Source organism: Salvia hispanica, chromosome 1 (genome assembly GCF_023119035.1).
Source record: "Salvia hispanica cultivar TCC Black 2014 chromosome 1, UniMelb_Shisp_WGS_1.0, whole genome shotgun sequence".
NCBI lineage: Eukaryota > Viridiplantae > Streptophyta > Magnoliopsida > Lamiales > Lamiaceae > Salvia > Salvia hispanica.
Window position 1 is genome coordinate 6,469,833 of NC_062965.1, and position 21,571 is coordinate 6,491,403.

The following is a 21,571-nucleotide window of genomic DNA, read 5'->3' on the forward strand; positions in this document are numbered from 1 at the left end:
AGATAAAATTAGTAAAAAAAAAAAAATGAGGATGACCATTAAAATAGTAATCGTGGATAATAAGACCTCTTTGTCATTAATGTTCAATGATTTGTAATGTAGACTATAGTAATAAAAGTTATAAATAATTTAATATATATGTGTAATGAGTTAGTTACAATTTTTTATAAATATAAATGCCTATATTTTATATTTTTATAGGATGAATAAAAATAAAAAGTGTATATATTTTTATGAATTGACTGGATTACTATTCAACCAACCTTAGTGATTCTTCAATAACAGAAAATTGAACATTGAAAAGATGTGCTCGATGATGTGGTTGAAAAATAATGATTATGTCTTTTAGTATATATGGAATTTGGAAAGATTAAACTTGAAAAGATGTTATCGATTATGTGGTTGTAGATGAAACTACCTAAGTTATCGAGCCAAAAGAACTTGGGATGCAAGTATCACAAAATCTTAACTAATCGGTATTAGAGTATTTAAATGTCACCAAATATAGGGATGTAAATAAAATGATATGTATTCCTATATTAGTGCCTATATTTTACCGGATTTGAACACCAAATATATTCATAAAGATATTACAGAAATGATTGGAATTGACCGTGACATGCAAAATTGAATTTAATACTCCAAATTTAATGGCTTCAAATAAACTTTGCCAAATTAAATTAGAAAAATACTAAAAGAAATCAGTAACGTGGACTGTCCGGATCTGATCAAAAAGTGTAAATTGAGAAAAATGAATTAATTGAATCCTTCAAATTCAAATTGATTCGGTTGCAAAGATACTAATTTCCTGCTAAAGAAAAGGTAAAATTAATTGACTCCACTGAGTTAGGATACTAAATACTCTCTTCCTCACTCTCCCCTTATAAATATACACAGAATCTCACTCTCCACTCTTCATTTCCAAATTACTCCCATTGCTTCTTAATCCCTCTTAATTCCCCTTAATCCTTCTTAATCAGTTACAAACAATTTCTCATTTCTATGTTTCACAATGAGTTCAAAATATTTACCCATCAAATATTCGGAACATAAAAATGTCACCACAAAGCGCCTCCAATGCGGCGGCGCGCCGTGCCACGCGCCGCGCGTGGTGAGGATCTTCGTCACGGACGCCGACGCCACCGACTCCTCCGGCGACGAGGGCGGTCCCACCTGCGGCCGCCAGGTCCGCCGCCACATCCACGAGATTCGCCTGGAGAGGGCCCACCACTGCGGCCATCAGGCGCCGGTCCGCCGCCGCGCCGGCGACAGAGAAGACGCCGGAAAATCAGGCGCGAAGAAGAAAAACAAGCGGCCGCCGGCGCAACGGCCGCTGCCGGCGGCGGAGAGCGGGGAGGGGAGGAAATTCCGCGGCGTGAGGCGGCGGCCGTGGGGGAAGTGGTCGGCGGAGATTCGGGATCCGGCGCGGCGGGCGAGGGTTTGGCTGGGGACGTTCGGCACGGCGGAGGAGGCGGCGATGGCGTACGACAAGGCGGCGATCGAGATACGCGGCCACAACGCCGTCACGAATTTCATGAGAGTGCCGCCGGAGCGGGCCTCGCCGGAGAGCACGGAATATTCGGACAATGTGGAAATAATTGGCGGCGGCGGCGGCGGCGGGTCGCCGATTTCTGTTTTGGGATTGTACGGAAATGATGTGAAGAATGAGTACGAGGTTTCGATGGAGGAATGTCTGCCGTTGGATGATGATTATGATTCGTTGTTGGAGCATTTCGATTTCGATGATTTGCCCTTGATATGCGACGATATTAGCGTATCTAAACTAGAAATCGACGATTTCGGATCCTTAGCTTGGGATTTTGGCTCCTTAATTTAAAAAAAAATGTGAATGGGAAAAAAATATGGAGTATAGTAATAAATGTTTATTAGTTAGTGGAGTAGTATATTTTTTTCCTTAGTCTATTATTTTCAATTTCATGAGATTTCTTCTGTAATTTAGTGTAATTGAATTGTAGAGTAATAAATCTACATAAATCGTAAATGCAGCTTGAATTTTTAATCGAACTTTAGTTTTTCTTAGTAATTGTATAATATTCCCTTCCTTGTTTGGTATTGAAGAATATGTATTGATTTTTCCCTTTGTACGAATAAAGATCTGAAATAATCTTTAGAGACAAATAAGATTTGAACGCTGGAAATTGCCGCGCGAAATTTACTCAAAATGTTACACAAATAATTATTCAAGTTCCATCTCTAATTTAAAGTGAGAGTAATTTTTTTTTAAACTGTCTTTAAATATCACATACCAAATTAAAGATAAAAAAGTATAAAATCAAAGCAAATGTTTTGTCATAATTTATTTTGATATGCGTTTTGAGTATTTTACTAGTACTATTTATTAAATAATGTATTTTGAAATGAAGATTGTGATAGTGTATATATATTTGAGTACATTTTTAATTTGAGAACCATTTGAATATACTTCACAATCGTAATTTAGGAGATTCAGTTGAAATAGATGTTGGAAAATATGTGTATATCTTCACGCACGATTGCCAATATGATTTGGAAATGTAATCCCTTCCTAAAATATTGATTAAGGTAACTATATGTAATACGTCAATTCATTTTTAAAAAAATCAAAGCAATATCCATGAAAAAGGTTTAAATGTAGTATACTAAAGGTCAAAATATAAAGTTAGAATTTATGTAAATTTATTTTTTCCTTATTTATTTTTGTATTTATGGAGTAATTAAGACGGGAAATGTGGAGTCTTTGGTAACAGTTCAATGGTTTAAATTTTGTTCTGCATTCGGCTGCTTAGCTTCCCTTCATTTTTACATTTTACGTGTAAGGTATTATTATAGAGAAAATTGAAATATTTAATTTTAGGTAGATGACACGCTAAAACTGATTAAATTGATGAATATAATAAAAATTTCACAACCGCTAAATATGTAGAAAATATTCAAAAGGTACTCACTTTTATGCTTAATAGAGGTTTACGTTAATGAGTTACACTGGACCAAGAGGTTATTGACCAGAAAACAAATAATGAGCCTGGACTCTGGATAATGGGACCTACACACTGACAGAGTGAAGATGGGAAAAGAGCCCTATTCTATTAACATATTAAAGAATATTAGTTCAATGTGTGATTTGAGACTACGATTTTATTTTTATTTTTCTTTTTGTTATTAGACAATGTTATGCCAATTAGAGACTACTTAACTAAAATAAGAAAGTAATGGAGTAGTACTTAAACTGAAATAATGGGAAACATCCAATATGAGATTGTTTAGGTTTTCAAAGATATAAAAATAGAATAGAATAGGATAGACGATACTATTACATACCAAATAATTGGAAACACGTGTAGACAGACTATGTAGACATATTATCTTTTAATTGCTAATTGCTTGCTATTGTATATTTCTTTATTTGTTTGAACGAGAGAGTTTTGGCAAGGGCTGAAGGGGAAGATCTAGATTACGATGCAATCTTTCGCGAGCTTTTTGGGAGGGTTAAGAAAAGGAAATAGGTTCCTGGAGCTGGGCAAGCGACAAGCTTGTATTTTCCATCTGCTACCTGCTCAGCTGCGGGTCTACATCTTCCGGTTCATCTGGCCTTGGCACTGAGTAGGTTGATGAGCTTCTCGAGCGACGAGTACAGCCATTGCATCAAGAGATCAAAGAATTGCGGGAGCTAGTAGTATTTGAACTAAATTGTGGGAACTAGTAGAAGTATTTGAACTAAATTTGTGATCTGATTGAATTGAAGTGTGAAACAATATTTTGTATCTATATAAAATTTGAATTTTCGTCATTCAATTGAGTTATATCATACTATGATTTGAAAAAATAAATCCTAATATTAATTTATAAAAAAATTACAAATATTTAATAGAAAGTATTTTCGAATAGATGCTGAACAGCGAGCACGGCGGTGCTTGCAAAATGAAGTCAGGAAATGGAATTATTTTTGCGAGCACAAGAATGCTCGCGAAGTTGAATTTGCGACAACATTGAGGAAGTATTGCAAGCAAAAAATGCTTGCAACGGCCACCAGATTTTGCAAGCCATTTTGCGAGCACTAGTCAATGTGCTTGCAATTTTTCAGCATGTGCTTGCTAATGTTCTCGCAAATTTTACAACAAGCGAAATGGGTAGCACCCTTTCTACTCGCAAAGGCAAAATGACATTCTGCGAGCATATATCCTTAGTTGCAAATCAACGTTTTTTTTAGTGAAAATATAAGTTTTTATAGGAATATTATAAGGAAATTGCGATAAAATAACAGTTATAAATTTTTCTTTTCCATGCACATAATCAAATACTACTACTAAGTTCAATCACGGAGTAAATCATAAATCTTATGTACTATATAATCGATGATTAATAGAGACAATATATCACTCCATGATTATAGACCCTTTCCTAACAAAATTACCATTCTCTACCTCTAATTTTTGAAATCACAAATTCTAGGCAAGTTGTAGCCCACAAAAAAATGCCCCGAAGTTCAATAGACAAAATAAGACAGATTCTAATGTTAGCTACAAAACAAGATCTCGAAGTTATTAAGAAGGCAGTTTGATAGGATAAATACCCATCTATTTTGTTGTTATATGATAAAAACATAACTTAAAATAGATTTTATCATATTTTATTAAATTTTCGTCCCTACCAAACTAGTAGGAGTACTACTACTTCTTTAAGTATTAACTGAACAAGCCTCAACCAAATTGTATGTCCATAAACCCCTTTAGGCAACCAAATTTAACTAGAAAGTATGAATGTTTAGTACTCCCTCCGTCCCATAATAAAAGCATATTTTATTTGTTAATTAATATTGTATATTTATACCTTATCTCTAATAGAAACTTATTTTCTAACTGAAATTGGTAGAAATGCTAACTTAACTTATGTTTCTATTTTAATCATGTGTGTTATATGTGACTAAAAACATTGTTATTTACATGCAATGTACATTTGTTAAATAGAATAATAAAACAAAAGTTTCAACGAATACAGTCATTCATAAAATAACCAGGGCATTATCTTATTAAAACTCTATATCAATGGATGCTTAGATAAACGTACATTGACATCTGATAACATATAAAATCAAAGAAGGCTTTTTGCCCCAAGCATAAAAATTTACCCAAAATGATTTATGTGTATATTTGTCGGTTACTCCGTTTCTGTCAGTTGTACTTTTCGCATAAAATTAATTGTTCATGTGCTGTAATTAAAAAAGAATTGAAAATTTAAGGATATTAAGCATTAGCAAATTAAGTAAAAAGTGGCGGAATTGGAAATCAAAAGCTTAAGTGATAAGTTAAGAGTAACGTCTTGATTTCTATTTATTTCAGCTAACGGCGTGGCATTAATTTGTGCAAATTGAACCAGATAAATATGTTATATGTGTCAACTCTAGTTAATTGCTACATTATAAATTTGATTGAATTCTCAATCGTTTCATATTTTACAAAATTTATAACTTATGCATATGTCTCGTAAAATCAAAATAAAAAAGTGAAGCAGTAAATAAATTGGATTCAATTCACGCCATTTCAAACGTGGTATGAATATAATTGGATTTTCAATGAAATTTCATTTAATTCTTACTGCACTATGCTATTCTAGTTCAACGATCATGCTATCTAAAACAAACATATGGGCCAAGCTGAAACAGTGAAATCACTAAAATAGGATAAGTATATATTTATCTTTCATAAAGTGGTCGCTGGAAAATTTTCATGCTTGCTAAATATAAAAATTACTACTACTAGTTTATTTTTGGTCTTGCCACACACACGCACACACCCCTATATTCGATTAGGACAACACGGAAAAATATTTAGTGAAAGCATTTTCCTAGATTGCATTTTCCAAAAGAAGAAATGTAGGCTGCAATTCAAAATATGTGTATTAACAGTATAAGGAAAGGGAAAAAAATTCCTAGATTTATCTTTGTTGATTAAAATTCGAAAATGATTGAACATTTTAAAGTACATGATTCCCAGCCCCAGGTGATTTAAAAGCTCATACAATCTGGAAAAAGTGCAAAACCAAATAAGGGGGCTATTGGAAAAGATTAAAAAAAAAGTGTTTTAAATTAGAAAAGAGAAGCCAAATTTAGAAAAAAAATTACTAATTTTCATTACTATCAATATAACTCAATAACCAAGAACTTGGGCCTTTTGTAATTTGGGCTGAATGTATGGATCCATTTACAAAATTAAAGCTTGATAGAATACATTGGATACCTTTTTTTTAAAAAAAATACACTAGTTAAAAGAGTTGAAGGTTGAAACTTATTAAAGAAGATTAAAACATGAAAATAAGTAATTTCAAGATAAAACATATTGCTCCTAACATGTTTGAGATATCAAATTATGGAACATTCTTACTCCATATTTCAATATATTCTAATGGACTAAATATTTTTCATTTTGCATTTCAAACGTACTACACATATTCTTAAAATTGCATAGTTCTAGCTAGCCAAAGACATAACAAAAACACATTTTTAGTGGATTAAAAATCCTATAGTAATCGTTAATCTACATCATATGCACCTACAACACTAAAATCCATTCATGATTTCGACTCTATATATACAGGTAAGAATCCTATATTCATGGTCTAAGTTTTCCTTTTCATTTTCCAAGCTAAAGAGACATTAGAAATCTAGAAATCATTATATTATTGAAGAAAAAAGATGGAGTATTTGATTCACATTCAGAATATATATATTTGAAAATGTATAAATAGTATGTTCTTGTTGGTGGGGCAACAAATAGCTAAGGTTATTTTGTATGATTCTCAAACCACCAAACAAAAACTTATCTTTGAGTCCAACCAAATACCACAAGAAAATTAGCAAATTATAAAGACAAAGAAAAGGTGCAATACACTCACCACCAAATGCATACCACAAAAGCAAAAGCTTGGCTCCATCCAAAAAATAATGACAAATTAATAATAATAATAAAAAAAAGAAAACAAAATCACAGGGCTCAGATCAAATCCTTGAAAAAGAAGTAATTGGTCGAAAATATAAAAGACAAATTAAAGAAACAAAACCATCATCAAACTTGTTTCTTTTTTCTTTCTTCCCCTTTTATTTTCTTACAATGGAATTGAAGAATCATGACAAGATACATATTCTCGCTGACAAAACATTAGGCTTGCATCGGAAAATCGACAACATAATCAATGAGCACAGCTTCAACTTGTGCAGCCACTGCTCGAGCCATGGCCGCTACTGCATTGTAGCGGATAGCAGCCCGGACGAGAGAGCGAGGCTGATCGCCATAAGCGATTCTCTCAAAGAGCTCCACACCCTCATGCTTTCTCTAGAGGTAACCTACTATACTACCTCTTTATGTAAACAAACACCGCGCATTTTTCAACGTTTAAAATTTGTATGTAGAAAATGAGATCGAATCACAAGGCGCAAATGGATGAAGCATTAGGCCGGATCAAGGAGAGCAGAGAGGTGGTGAGGGAGAGAGCGAGGCGATGGTCGAAAGAGGAGAGGGAAAATGAGGGTGTTATTGCGGAGGTGATTGAATTTGTGGGAGATGGTGAAGAGAGTGATGGATTGTTGTGGGAAATGGATGGCAAGATTCAGGAGAAGAAGAGGAGTGTGAATGGAATCTATAGATTCTTGGTTGGAACAGCGAGATTCGGATTGGAATTTTCGGTTGTTTTTGCTACGATTTACATGAGTTTGGAGTTTGCTAGGAAGCACAAGAATGGAGGTATGGATGAATCAAGAATGCAGACACAATTCAATGGTGACACTGAGGTTCATTTAGATGTTTTGTGTGGGCGAGGCTGAGTTTTTTAGTGTGATAGTTTGTTTTGTTAAAAATGTGACACTAAATTTACTACTAACTCAAGATCCCTTGTTCTTAACTATACATGTTGTTCTAATGGAAACAGAAATTCAACTTTACTCTATAGTTTTCCTATTTTTTGCCACGAGTTGATAGTTTAAAATTTACAATAAATGGTTACTAGCTACGATTGATTTCTCCATAGTGGAATATAAATTTGGGACTAGTCTGTCTAATTTTTTGATCTATGAAATTTATCATAGAAATTATATTTTCTCCTGGGCTTTATTATGCATTGGGTATATTTTGGCCCAACTTCCTTATCCCTATTCTTTTTATATTTTTTTTTCATAAATTGTGAGTTTTTTTTTCAAGGGGATAAATGATGAAATTTTGTAAAATGTTCTAAACAATAAGTCGAATTCAAGTGTGTCAAATGACATGTTTCATTTTGTATCGAATATGAGTTTGGATTGAACTTTTGACCGTCCCATACATTTTGTGTTACATCTTCATACTAATGTGAAGTTAGATTTACTTATTCCATATTTCATAAATCAAAATTAGGATAGCAATAGGCAATAATCATGGACAAGCCAGAATTGGTACAAATTATTTGATGAAATTACCCTTGAATGTAAGGATGATATATGTACTTGCTACCGTATAAGGATTCAAAAAAATTAAGCACTACACGACTTGGGTAGGCCATTGATAATGCAACAACAATTTGCTATGTATAGTTAGTTGTACCTGGGAGAAAAAAGTAGGCATCCCTCACATCTCTCGTTGTCAGTGGTTGCGGCCGCCCCCACCAGTGGTGGCACTTGACGGAGAAATCACCCCGTACTGCCTAACTGTTGTACGTATCCCTGTGGTGATGAAGTCTTAGTTCCATGTTTCTACCTCTTCCAGGTTCCGAGGATCGGAAAATATTCCTCTGTGCAATTTCCCGAATGAAAAAAGGGATGACAAGAAAGGACTGAGGTTCACAAGTGCACTCTAGGAAGTTGTTTTTTGATCACCAGAAACTTCTCCTACACTTTCAGGTGATGCTTTTGCTGTCAGGGGCAAGTCCACGAGCACGGTTGGAGGGGCAAAATACATGTGCAGCGACATCATGCAGATAATGATTCCCAAAAAGAGCTGTGTGCATTGATTATGTAAGACGAAAGTGGGAAGCACCAGAGATTGAATGTACTACTACTCACCTGAAGAGTCGGTTTGAAATTGAAAATGTACACAGATACCAGCATTGTCAATAACATGGCCATCGACGTGGAATACACCTGTTGATAAGGAAGACAGATTCCATTCATTACTTCATGCCATACTAGAAGAAGAAGAAGAAAAAAAAGAATAAAAAATGATAATTTAGCCAAAAGTCATTACAGGAAGAAATTATATAGTGAAAAAGTGAAGCGACAGGCACCTTAACGATGTTATCTGCATACTTCATCAACCATGATACTAACAGCCCAGTCGAACCAAGATTTAACACTACCAGCCAAGTTGTTGCACTATATCCATTGAAAAGGCGTCGCCACCATGGACCATTCTCGAATCCACTTCTTAAATCATCAGTGGTAAGCTTGGCCATGTTGAACATTGCACCAAATCTGGGAGGGATTTGCTACATTGCATCAATAAATAAATACCCTTAACATGCTCCTAACTCAAGTCAATTCACAACAAATGAAGAAATAAAATGTAAATAAGAAACCCCCTTTCCCCTGTTCTCCGAGGAAAAATCATGGTATGTGGCCAGTTTACTAGGGCAGTTCATATTGAGTAATTATATTGATCTCATGTAAAGTAGAAACAGTGGTCCGTTAATACCAAAGAAGGAAACTCACGTGTATAATTGAATATTTTGCCAATATAAGCTGTCATTGTTCTTTTTCATCAAGAATTCTGTGTAAACACCGGCCAATGCAGAGAGACAAGCAGATAATATACCCAGCATGTATCCTTGAATTGGAGACGAGAAAAGCGACTCGCAAGAAGTTTCTCCACAACCTTTGACCTGTGTTGACATAAGAATAATGACTCAGATTAAAAGAACCAGAATGCACATTGGCCAGGACTAGTTAGAGTTACACGAAAAGCTATATGTGAGTGTGGACAATGGTCATAATCCAACTCTTAAACTGCTGTCTGTCAGTAATTACTGCAAAACAGCAGTTTTCACAATGATTATCTGGAGAACTCTTCAGTCTAATACAAAATTACAAACCAACACGAACAACTTATACCCTTAACAAGTTATTACAACAAAAATATTCCCACTGTATTTCATTTGTCATTGTGGTTTACATTAAACTAGAAGAGTAAGTAAATCCAAGCTGTACCTGGCTCGTGGTTGTTCCAATAGCCAATAGAACGATAGCCATCCACTGCAAATTAGAAAGCTTCCTCCTCAAAAACAGCCTAAAACCGGAAATAAAAAAGTATATGCCAATTGTAGAACATCAACATCTACATAAGAAAAAGCTGTGTGTAGCCTCTATATTAAATGAAGCAAAGTGTTCGGCTGTTCGCATAGTCAAAGTTCCAGTTACTGATAAGTGATATATATTGCCAACAAACAAGAACACACCTGAACAGTATTCCAGTCGTAACAATCTTTAAGTTTCCCATTATCTGATAAGTGGAGGTATCAACATAGGTCAATGTAGCAAACTGCACATTGTTGTGAATGAGGTATATGACAGAAGGAATTGGATACAACCGAACGCTTCTCCAGTCAGTCGTGATTTTAGGAGGAGTTGACGCCTGACATTCTCTCCACAGCATCATACTAGACACAATGAGCTGCATCCAAACAAAAACATGATACTAGCTAATAAACCACTAAAACTTCACAAATCAACACAGATACAATTATAGAAATTATTCTGATCTTCCAATCTCTTAATTTCTGTTAAACTTCCTCCCACCATTCAAAAGAAAGCATGCCTATCTCAAAATTAGGTAACCAATAAGATCGAAACAAGACAGATAGTTACACTGATCAGCTCCTTCAAGGCTAACACTTAGGCTTCTTTGACTTAATGAATAGGAAAAAAATCAAAAGATGGAGTAAAGTTTGAAGCTAAGAGGAGTAACCATAAATTTTGAAGAATGAATGCACTCACCTTAAAAACTTCAGCAAGAAAAGGCACGGTGGCATAGTCATACTTGTAAGCCCCGTTACTCTGAGATAATGTCGTCAATATTCCCTGCGAAATTCAACCAAAACGAAGAAACCCTCATTCCAAAATCACATTTTGGGGGCCAATTATGAAACAATACATTCACATATAAGCAAATTAAGTGTGTATTCTAAGTTTGAGCTGTAATCAGTAAGGGAGGGAGAGTGAACCTGGGAGCTTGTGAGAATGGTGAGGAATGAAGCGACGACGTACCAGTGCATCTTCTTCTCCCTCCACACTATGAAATTGCTCACTTGTACATCACGATTCAGAGCCGATTTGATCTCCACTGAAGAATTGTGATTGTACCCCTTTGATTTGAGACTACGGAAATAAACCCCTTTATTTTGTATAATTACGAATAAGCCACGATTTTAGTAACTCCCTTTTTCGTATTTTTATTTCGAAAATCCTCAAGAAGATATTTCTCTCACTCTTGAGTCTCCGTCCATGAAATATTGTCCATAATTGCTATTTTGGTTCCTTCACAAAATAATATTCAGATATACTTTTTACCATTTTTGATAATTGGAATTCATTTTCTGTAACTCACTACACTCACATTTTACCATAAAACCAATACTATATAACGTGGAACTTTCCATTAATTTTTTCAACTCATTTTCTTTCACGCATTTTAAAACTCAGACCAATTCAAAGTGGAACTTTATATCGTGGACGACGAGAGTAGAAGGAGTACATAAATGACTAATTTTTTTTTGTTAATTACTAAGGATATATAGACCAACCCAGTGACTCTTCCCCACTCTGATTTTGATTAAAGATAGACGAATCACATGTCACTCCACCACACCCTTTGGTAGGCCTGCTTATTCGGCCGGTTCCGGTTCTAACTGGACCGGTTGACCGGTTAACCGATTTCAAATTTTCATAAATCCTAGAATCAGAACCGGGACTAGAACCGGCCGGTTCTGGTTTGAAACCAGAACCGATGTATAATTTTAATCCGAATTTATTTTATAATTTTAAATAATTCAATACTAATAAAATATCAAAACATTTAAAAATTTAACAAATAATACCTAAAAGTTCAAATAAATAACAAAAAATTGCAAACCAACAATACAATAATATTCATAAATGGGTAAGAGAATACTAAGTGTAGTAGGTTGGATTAGTTTATGTTGGCAATTCTTTTATAAAATAAGGACTTTTAAAATTTAACATTTTTATAAAAGGAATTTTAAAATTGAATTCCATTTCTTTTTTTTCTAAATAAATATTCAATAGAATTTCCAATACTAATTGTCTTGTTATGAAGTTATATTTCTATCATATGAAATGATATTATATTTTTATAGTTCTCTTGGAAATTAAAAACAAATTTATGATGTTCTAATCATAGTAGTTAGTTCATAAAAAACGGATTGGGGAAATAATTATAGATTCAAAGCATCACGGCTTAAATATTTTAAATACTTCATAAAAAAGATCTTGCAAATTTAACTTTGTTTAAATCTTAAAATCACTCAATGTTCCAAACTATTTGATTTCAATTCAATATTAATTCAATTAAGTTAGATTTATTAGTATACTAAATTATTAAAAAAATTGAATTGTAATCCGGTCCCGGTTAGAAACCAGAACCAACCGGTTCCTAATCGGTTTTACAAAAAAGTTGGAACCGGTCTGGTTCCCGATTTCTCAATTAACCGATCGGTTCTGGTTTCGGTTCCGGTTAATCGAGAACGGAGAACCGTTGGGTTCATAAATGACTAATTTTATTTTTAAGATAAAATTTTGGAGTAGTATTAATAAAATTGTGGAGTAGTACTAATATATGACTATTTAGCTTCAACTCATTTATATACTATGGCAAAATAACACTATGAACTATCCAAGACGTGGATTTCTCCTCGTCGCAAAAAAATAAAATTGAGCTTGCGATAAAAGTGGCATGATTGACCTTACGCATATAGAAGGAAACATGTTGCAGATTGTTGGGAATCAAAAAAAAAAAATCATTGGAAAAAAATTCCAAGAATTTCTTTTTCCAACTCAAATCCATCCAAGAGAAGAAAGATTTTCTCTTGGATCCATCTTTTTCACAATTAATCATCAAATTTCTGTATCAAGATTGTTGCATGCCAAATTCATCAAACTTCATGTTTTGCTTTTAAATTGAAATTTTGATTTGAAGAAATGGAGCAATTCCGACAAATAGGAGAGGTTGTGGGAAGCTTGAACGCATTAATGGTGTTCCAAAACAACCTCTGCAATCGCAAGCAATGCTGTCTCCTGGTAGACATGCTCTCCCACGCCTACACAACGATTGCAGAGATGATGAAAACCAACCTCAAATACAAGGAGAGGAATTCGAAATGGAAGATAATGGAGCAGCCATTGAAGGAGCTTTTGAGAGTATACAAGGAAGGCGAATCCTACATCAAGATGTGCCTCGACACCAAGGATTTCTGGGCCAAATCCATCACACTGTATCACAACTCCGACTGCGTCCATCTCCACATTCACAACCTCCTCTCCTGCCTCCCCGCCGCCCTCGAGTCCATCGAATTGGCCGGACAGATCGCCGGCAACGATCAAGAAGATAGGCAGCGGAAGAAAACTGTCTACGCTTTTAAATACAACCGAGGCTTGAATGATCTGAGGATCTTTCAGTTGATGTTCGGACATAGCTATTTAGTGTCTCATGATTTTTGCACTAGAATGGAGTCTGTCTTTGCCGAGGATAGGCTGTATATTCTCAAGAATGTTCGGGAGCGAAGCTCGCCCTTGAAGATCTCTGATGCCCTGCTTCCCAGCGCGATCCTCGTGAACTCCAAGGACTACAGGGTTCGGAGGAGGATCGGGGCCGGGAAGCAGTTCAAGGAGATTCAGTGGCTTGGGGAGAGCTTCGCTCTGCGCCATTTCCACGCGGAGGCCGGGGCTTTGGAGAAGGAGGTCGCGGCCGATATCGGCCTCTCCCATCCCAACATAATGCACACTCTTTGTGGCTTCTTTGATGAGGGCAAGAAGGAGTGTTTCTTGGTTATGGAGTTGATGCATAAGGACCTCTCCACTTATATCAAGGAGCTTTGTGGGGCCAAGAAACGGGTCGTCCCGTTTTCTATTCCTGTAGCCGTTGATTTGATGTTGCAGGTAGCGAGAGGGATGGAGTATCTCCACTCGAGAAAAATCCCTCATGGAGAGCTCAATCCCTCCAACATCCTGATCAGGACGGAAGGGGTCATCCAGGCCAAGATTGCAGGTTTTGGCCTGGATGCATCTGTCCGCAGGCTCACTCAGAGTGAGCCTGCGGATTCAGAGCAACTGTCGTATATCTGGCATGCACCCGAGGTTTTAGGTCAGGAGACGACGACTGAGGGGAGTAGTGTTGAGAAATGCGATGTGTATAGTTTCGGGATGGTGTGTTTCGAGATGTTGACCGGGAAGGTGCCCTTCGAGGATGCTCATCTTCAAGGGGATAAGATGAGCAGGAACATTAGGGCCGGGGAGAGGCCGTTGTTCCCGTCTCATACGCCAAAGTTCTTGACGAATCTGATCAAGAAATGTTGGCATACTGAGCCGGGACAGAGGCCTAGTTTCTCGTCGATATGTAGGATGATGCGCTATACGAAGCGTTTCTTGGCTATGAATCCCGAGTATGGGCAGCAGGAGGAGGCGGCGCCTCTGCCTCCGTTGGACTTCAGTGAGGTCGAGACGGCCTTCGTGGCAAGGTTTGCGGCTGAGGATAAGCAGCATATGGTGTGGCAGATACCGTATGAGATTTTTGGTTACAGGGTTGCGGAGAGGGCGAGGGAGACCTCGGAGTCTGGTAGCGATGGGGTCGAAGAGGCGGCTGCGTTGGAGGTGGAAGAGAGGAAAATGAGGCCAGTGCCTTCCATGGACAATGTGGCTACCAAACTCTCAACATTAAGCAAGTCTTTGGATATTAAAAAGAAGATTGCAGGTTTGATATGAACAAATTAAAGCATTTTTTTAATCTGATTATAGTGTAATTGATGATATTATTATTATAATTGGTTTGGTGACAGGAACGGCGACGGCGAGGGCGAGAATGGTGAAGCCACCGCAGTCACCGGTAGGGCGGCCGGTGAGGATGAATTCAGATAGCAAACTTGTTACAAGAACGAGAAGTCGGACTAGTCCTAGGACGGATCAAGAGGGCTAATATCATCACAATGGGCAGCTACCTATCTACACATTGTAATTTAGCAAGAAATACTATGATTTGTATAATTCTAATATTGTATCATATACTGTATTAAGATTTGTGACAGTCTAAATTTACCAACGGTATGAATCGAACATGCATAGTACCGTTTATTATCTTTACCAACATCTAAGTATTATACATATTTTTTATTTTTATTTTTTAATCTAATTTTAGTTGTGTGTTTTCTGATTTCATTTCGGGTCACTTCTTACAGTTTTGACAGAATCTTATTCACTCAATAAAGCTTACGGAAAACCGAATTGATTGTGACTTTTGTATATTTGAATTAATTTTATTTTGAATAATAAATTGCAAATGGCACCAAATAAACATGTTTGATGCCTCCAATCAATAGTGACCCCTTTTTTGGTTTTGCATGACAAAATATTCATTTTATCCATTACTACTACTAATACTACTATTTATTATTCAAGCCATCGTTGTTTTATTCTACAATTATACAACGAATATGGACATGTATTTGCAGAGGACAAATAAAATTTCAGATTTTATTTAGCTTTTTTTTTCATTCTTGTTCTTGAGTATAAAATATCGATAAAAAATTAGTGGAATACGAGTTGAAGTTCCTTGCATAATAATTTGAATTTTCCTATATCAAAGATAATAGTACTATGCGATAGGTTCGATTAGAATTATTAGTAGTAATATTTAGACACCGACTATAAAGTCCTTTTCTTTTAGGTACCAAATTCGGCAATCGTTTGAAATTTTCTATTTATATTTGCGGCGCTGCCTTTTCATTTTTTGTCTAATAAAAGGTTATTGCATGAATCCATAACAATAAAAATATGTACTTTGTGGTTACAAATGATTAATCGTATCTCCCTATTTCAGACAGGAATTTATATTTAAAACTTGAACTTCAATCTTATTTTTCTTATCTTTTGGTGTAATTTTGTTTGGTATATTCCAATTAACTTTGGTCAATTTTGAACACCACGACACGTGTTTAATTCGTTATATTCATTATTTCAAAAGAGCAAAGTCCAAAAGAAAATAATAAACGGGGTGGGAGTGGGAATCGAAGCCACATCATTCGTTTCGTCACTAATTATTTCAATTTTTTAGAATCAATTTTTTTTAGAAGATTTTTGTATAGATTTGGCAGCACATTAATGGCGGCTAATGAATTATTATATTCCTTCTATTTCATATGAATATGCTTCATTTTTAGTCAATTTTTAGTCCGTTTTATAGGAATGTGCATTTTTTAATTTTAAAAATTCTTTTTTCTTGGTATCATTCTTTATTCATATTCTCTCCGTTTCTTAAAAATATATATGTTTTATTTTCAAAACTAGAAAATACATACTTTTATAAAATAAATTAAAAGGAATGAATGCATACTCTTGTGGAATAAAAGAAAATAATACTTAATTTAAATAAAACAAATTTACAACTCAATTCAACTTTAGTTAAAATAAATTATAACTTGATTCATTCAACCTATTAGTACTAGTATGTAATGCTAGTAGAAAAAACAGTATCTAACATAAATAATTGTTTGATTTTGTAGGAGTGCGTGGAAGGTGATAAATGTTATATCAATAGAAAGTTAGAAACCGATAATATAATTTAATAAACTATTTATTTAAATAAAATTAGTAGTTAAATTAAACTGATCAATGTAAAATCAATAAAATATTATTTGAATGAAATCATAATTAAGCGGCTAAGCGTTAGAGCTTAACTAGACAAAATTGAATATTATAGCCTCTGAATATATTTTCAGTTTCACTATTTAATCGGATGGATGCGGTTTGAATGATGCAACGTTGCATTTTATGGCACAACAGTCTCTAGACTCACTAGTGTGTTCCAACCACGACAGAAGATCCAATCCCCTACTAATTACCCATGTTCCTTTTATTGATATGGAAATTGATAATTTTATATTAGTAATCTGGTTAATTTGATGAGAAATATAAATTATATTTTATCGTTAATTCGTAATTACAGTAACTAACTAATTATTTTAAAATTTATATTAGTTATTTGATCATAAAATAAGGGCTCAAATCCTCGTAGCGGGAGACCCTCTAGGATGAGACACCTGCAATAGCATCCCCTCCTGGCGGGATGGGACAGCACCCCAACAGGATGACCGTTGTGGATTCTCTGAGTATTTACCTGGAATTTTAGTTAGTATCTGCATAAATGAAAATTACGTTGACAAGATGTTTAATTAAGACTGAACTATATAAAGTTATGATGACAACAAAATTAAGAATGAAATGTCCGTTGCTAATGGTAGACAAGTTACGGTCAATTTAGTTATTAGTGTGATTTAATCGATGAGGCGTTTTCTATCTAATAAAATGATTGATGGTTAACTAAAACCACAAAGCAAATTTGAAAAAAAATAGTTACTACACAATAGGTATGACAGTTCTACATAGAAAATATATGTTGATCTGCTTGAATTACTATTTTGCCCCTGATTTCCTAAGAGAACAAATGTAATTATTGCAAATATAGGGCAGTGATAAAATGCAAACCTATATATTGAAATGAACAAAAGTCTAAATTTTGCATTATATTTCTTGCTAAGATGGACTATAGATCCACTTATCTCTTGTGCCAACTTATAATCAATGAAAGAAGATATGCTAATTAATTACTGATGTTGAAGATGGCGTTGGTTGATATTTAGACATTTTCAAGAGAAGGACCATTCCAATTGATTTTTTTATTTTCATATTTTATGCATGTGTAAGATAACTCACTCGTCCTTGTATGTAAACTACAAAAAATTATACTAGTATTTATTTTGTGAGTTTGGACCATAAACTTGCTTTTCACAATAAGAGTCATTACTTCCTATTTATCCAATACACCTAAAAAGGAAAACAAAAATAGATGAGGTTTCACTAAATACAGATAGCATAGTAGTTATAGGGTTCAATCTAATTCTAAGATTTCGAGGGTTCAGAAAAAAAAATGCAAAAAAATATGAGTTTGTTTTTATATTGCATAAATTATTAGTGGGATCGCGATTAAATTAACAAAATTTATCTAATTCAAAACCCCTTTTATAAATATAATATACATAATGATGCCAATATTATTAGAATATAAAACAGTGGTGTACTACTATTAAAGTGCCAACATTATGCTTTTTTATGAGCTTCTCATACTTATTTTTCAAGCTCTTCCGAAGTAAGAATCCATTTATCCAACTTTACTGGGAAATTATTAGTATTTCAATAATTGATAAAAAAAAGTGAAGTTTAAAAGGTTGTATTATGATATCCGGAAATTCCCAATTACAAAATTTATAACTGAAATAGGCACACGTCACGCATTACATTACATTACATTACATTCATTTCGGAATAAATGCATATGGATATGGAAATAGTTGTTTTTAATTCAAAGTCATATTTATGATGTTCACAACTAGTAAATAAGATGAACGTATGCCACATTTATTCAAATTTACGTACGTGTAATATAGTTATGCATGTCGGCATGCAAATCTAAAACAAAATTTAATATCCACATATTATAAATAAATATAATTAATCAGATGCAGCTTCAACTAAGAGATATCATTGACAAATAGATAATACATTGGACCACCTCCTTATCTTTATTTCAAATCCAATTAAATGTATCATGGAAAATGTTCCTATTTTCGATGTTGAAAGTTTGGGGACCATTATAATAATCCCATAATATATAACCTCTAATTTAGACTAGTAAACAAAATAAAAACATAAAAGGATAAACTGCCTAAAAAACCAATGAATTTTAATTTGGTTGAATTTTGGTTCCTCTTGCAACATTAAAAATCCGAAATAGAAACCAATAAATTTTTTCTTAATTTTATTATTTTTCAATAGTTTGTTCAATGGATTATAAAATTTATGGAGTGAAGAGGCATAAGTTTTGGAGTTAAGGACTATACAGCAAGATAGCAACAGCTCATAATTAATGCAAATTAAGACCCGTTTATTATCTATATTAATTTCTGGTTGACCCCGTACTTTCTTTTATTTCCAAACAAGCCCCATCATGCACCAAACCTCCATTATAAAAATGCGATTATATTTTTATGTAATTATCGTTATTATTAAAATATGAGACCACTTGTTTTTCGAGGAAGATTTTTATGATTAGTTAATCACCTATATTAAGCTAAATTAAGCAATTTCCACAATCTTACCCAGTTTAATACAGTGCAATTATTGATTCTTTAACTATTTTACTACTCCTCTCATTGATAAAAAATAAAATGGGGCATAACAAAGCATGTTGTCTATCATTAAATAAATGGGGCATAACAAAGTTATCATTATTATCAAGAAAAATGGAGCCACAACAGTAGATAAAATCTGCCCCGGAAAAAGCACCAAAAACTTTCAAATTTCCAAATTAAATTTTTTATTTAAAATATAGCAACCATTTCCATAAATACAGAATTACAGATAGAAGTGCTGACATTCCTACTTCAAATTTGTTCATTCACTGTTTCAAAATTTATCATACAATAGATATTTTTTCTTAATGTAGTTTAAAACCCTTAAAAATATTTAAAGAGCAATTAATCTTTTATTCTAGATAATAAAAGAAAACGATAATACTTTAATAGGAAAGTTGTACTCCACTACTTGAATCGAATAAGAAATGAGTATATATGGTACTCCCTCCGTTCTATAGTAATAGAGTCATTTTATCATTTTGGTACGTTGCATGGTAATAGAGTCATTTTACTTTTTAGTAAAAATCAACACATTTTCCACACCCACTTTACTCTCTCTTATTTTTTTCTCTCTTCATCTCTCTACCTTTTTAATTTTCCACTTTAGAGCATCCGCAGCGGTAACGGACGTCATCCTTGCCGCTGGAAAGGACGCCGCTGCTCACCAATGCACGTTGTTCGTCCTTGACAGCGGCAGGGCGGTGCTCTTAAATAAGAGCACGTCTGTGCTGCTAAGCAGACTTACGTGGCGGGTTGTGATTGGCCAACGACATAGATTTTGTTGTTTTTTTTTTAAAAAAAATTTTGAAATTAATTAAAAAAATCGTTTTTAAATAAAATAAATAAATTTCCACTTCCTAATAAATTATATCTGTTTTCTACACATTTTTAATTTATTTTTCAATTTTCCCAATGATACGGGGTCTCCGAAGAACATTGGGGATAGAGGACTAGTCTTTCACGAGGGTATTTTTTAGTCTTTAATTATGTAATTTTTAATTTGTAGGATTTTAATTATGTATTTTTATTTTTTAGGATTTTAATTATGTAGTTTTTATTTTTTAGGAATTAAATATGTAATTTTTATATTTTAATGTATTTTTATATTGTAGAAATGTTTTTAGCAATTGAAGTATTTAAGTTGAATAATAGAATGGTGAGACCCTTGAGCTTGTCCTTGCGAAAGAGCATGAATGTGGGTGTTATGTTCTTGGCTAAGGACAAGGAGTAAAAGTGGATCCGGGCCCATCTTCATGCTCTTATTTAAGAGCACGGATAGGGATGCTCTTATTCTTTCTTTACTTAACTCACCTAATATAATTTTTCTTAATTTTCGTATCGAATAGAAACACTTTCATTACTATGGAACGAAGGGAGTATGTAACTTAATACTGTGATTTGTCGGTCCAACCAAGTACAAAAGCATGTCATGACTGCCTATATCAGATAATATTGTTTACCAAATTCTAAGTTACATTATTTTACTACTACTTTTACTGGTTAATCACACTACTTTTACTGGTGTATATCTCAGCACTACAATTAGTTATGGACTTTTTGATATAATTACAGCACGTGAAATTGTGAAAATAATAGTATAATTGAACCAACTTTGATGAAAAAAATAAAATATTATAATTGCAAACATATCCTGAACTCAATGGTGGGCTTGTGGGATATAGAAAGTGTAAATAGACTGCAATTGAATGATTTTGACCATCGATTACTTAAATTGGACTTATAAACTGAAATTAGTACGATTTACGAGGAAAAGAATTTTAAATACAAATTTAAAGACTAGTGAAAGTAGTGAGCTTCTCCACCTAAATTACGATAAAAATTGAATAGTCATTCCATTTCATAAAAATAGCATAATCAGTTAATCACACAAATTTTCATTGTACAATACTCCATCCGTCTTATCCGACGGTAATTATCACACTTTATTTTTATCATAAATGATAAGTGAGTCTCACATTCCACTAATTCACCTCACTTATATTTTATTATAAAATCAATATTAAAAAAATAGATCATACATTCCAGTAATTTTTCTATTCAACTTTTCTGTACATTTACCAACACTAAAAATGACAATTATTATAGAACGGATGGAGTAGTATATAAACAAAAAGTTATAGGT

At 33.9% G+C, this 21,571-nt stretch overlaps 4 protein-coding genes across 4 annotated transcripts; 3 read left to right on the forward strand and 1 right to left on the reverse strand.

Moving 5' to 3' along the window:
- Window positions 1-947: 947 nt before the first annotated feature.
- LOC125202546 (pathogenesis-related genes transcriptional activator PTI6-like) lies at window positions 948-1,991 on the forward strand. The gene has a single exon (XM_048100958.1). It carries the CDS (start codon window positions 1,013-1,015, stop codon window positions 1,835-1,837), a length of 825 nt encoding a protein of 274 aa, XP_047956915.1. The 5' UTR covers window positions 948-1,012; the 3' UTR covers window positions 1,838-1,991.
- A 5,063-nt stretch (window positions 1,992-7,054) lies between these two features.
- Window positions 7,055-7,930, forward strand: LOC125204533. Its single transcript, XM_048103222.1, has 2 exons — window positions 7,055-7,331; window positions 7,403-7,930. The coding sequence occupies exons 1-2, from the start codon at window positions 7,104-7,106 to the stop codon at window positions 7,811-7,813; spliced, it is 639 nt and encodes a 212-aa protein (XP_047959179.1). The 5' UTR covers window positions 7,055-7,103; the 3' UTR covers window positions 7,814-7,930.
- A 429-nt stretch (window positions 7,931-8,359) lies between these two features.
- On the reverse strand, window positions 8,360-11,310 carry LOC125204524 (CMP-sialic acid transporter 1-like). The gene is made up of 8 exons (XM_048103211.1): window positions 11,176-11,310; window positions 10,949-11,032; window positions 10,411-10,625; window positions 10,163-10,241; window positions 9,668-9,837; window positions 9,244-9,430; window positions 9,023-9,100; window positions 8,360-8,957 (listed from the first exon to the last, which is right to left on the reverse strand). Exons 1-8 carry the CDS (start codon window positions 11,224-11,226, stop codon window positions 8,814-8,816), a joined length of 1,008 nt encoding a protein of 335 aa, XP_047959168.1. The 5' UTR covers window positions 11,227-11,310; the 3' UTR covers window positions 8,360-8,813.
- A 1,656-nt stretch (window positions 11,311-12,966) lies between these two features.
- LOC125202204 (light-sensor Protein kinase-like) lies at window positions 12,967-15,305 on the forward strand. The gene is made up of 2 exons (XM_048100567.1): window positions 12,967-14,936; window positions 15,022-15,305. Exons 1-2 carry the CDS (start codon window positions 13,169-13,171, stop codon window positions 15,156-15,158), a joined length of 1,905 nt encoding a protein of 634 aa, XP_047956524.1. The 5' UTR covers window positions 12,967-13,168; the 3' UTR covers window positions 15,159-15,305.
- The last annotated feature ends 6,266 nt before the right edge of the window (window positions 15,306-21,571 follow it).

Coding starts and splice junctions, on each gene's coding strand:
- LOC125202546 (XM_048100958.1), top strand. CDS start 1,013: ATGAGTTCAAAATATTTACCCATCAAATATTCGGAACATAAAAATGTC.
- LOC125204533 (XM_048103222.1), top strand. CDS start 7,104: ATGGAATTGAAGAATCATGACAAGATACATATTCTCGCTGACAAAACA. Junction 7,332..7,402: donor CCCTCATGCTTTCTCTAGAG/GTAACCTACTAT, acceptor ATTTGTATGTAG/AAAATGAGATCGAATCACAA.
- LOC125204524 (XM_048103211.1), bottom strand. CDS start 11,226: ATGCACTGGTACGTCGTCGCTTCATTCCTCACCATTCTCACAAGCTCC. Junction 10,242..10,410: donor ACGACTGGAATACTGTTCAG/GTGTGTTCTTGT, acceptor TTCCGGTTTTAG/GCTGTTTTTGAGGAGGAAGC. Junction 8,958..9,022: donor ATTTCAAACCGACTCTTCAG/GTGAGTAGTAGT, acceptor CAATGCACACAG/CTCTTTTTGGGAATCATTAT.
- LOC125202204 (XM_048100567.1), top strand. CDS start 13,169: ATGGAGCAATTCCGACAAATAGGAGAGGTTGTGGGAAGCTTGAACGCA. Junction 14,937..15,021: donor TATTAAAAAGAAGATTGCAG/GTTTGATATGAA, acceptor GTTTGGTGACAG/GAACGGCGACGGCGAGGGCG.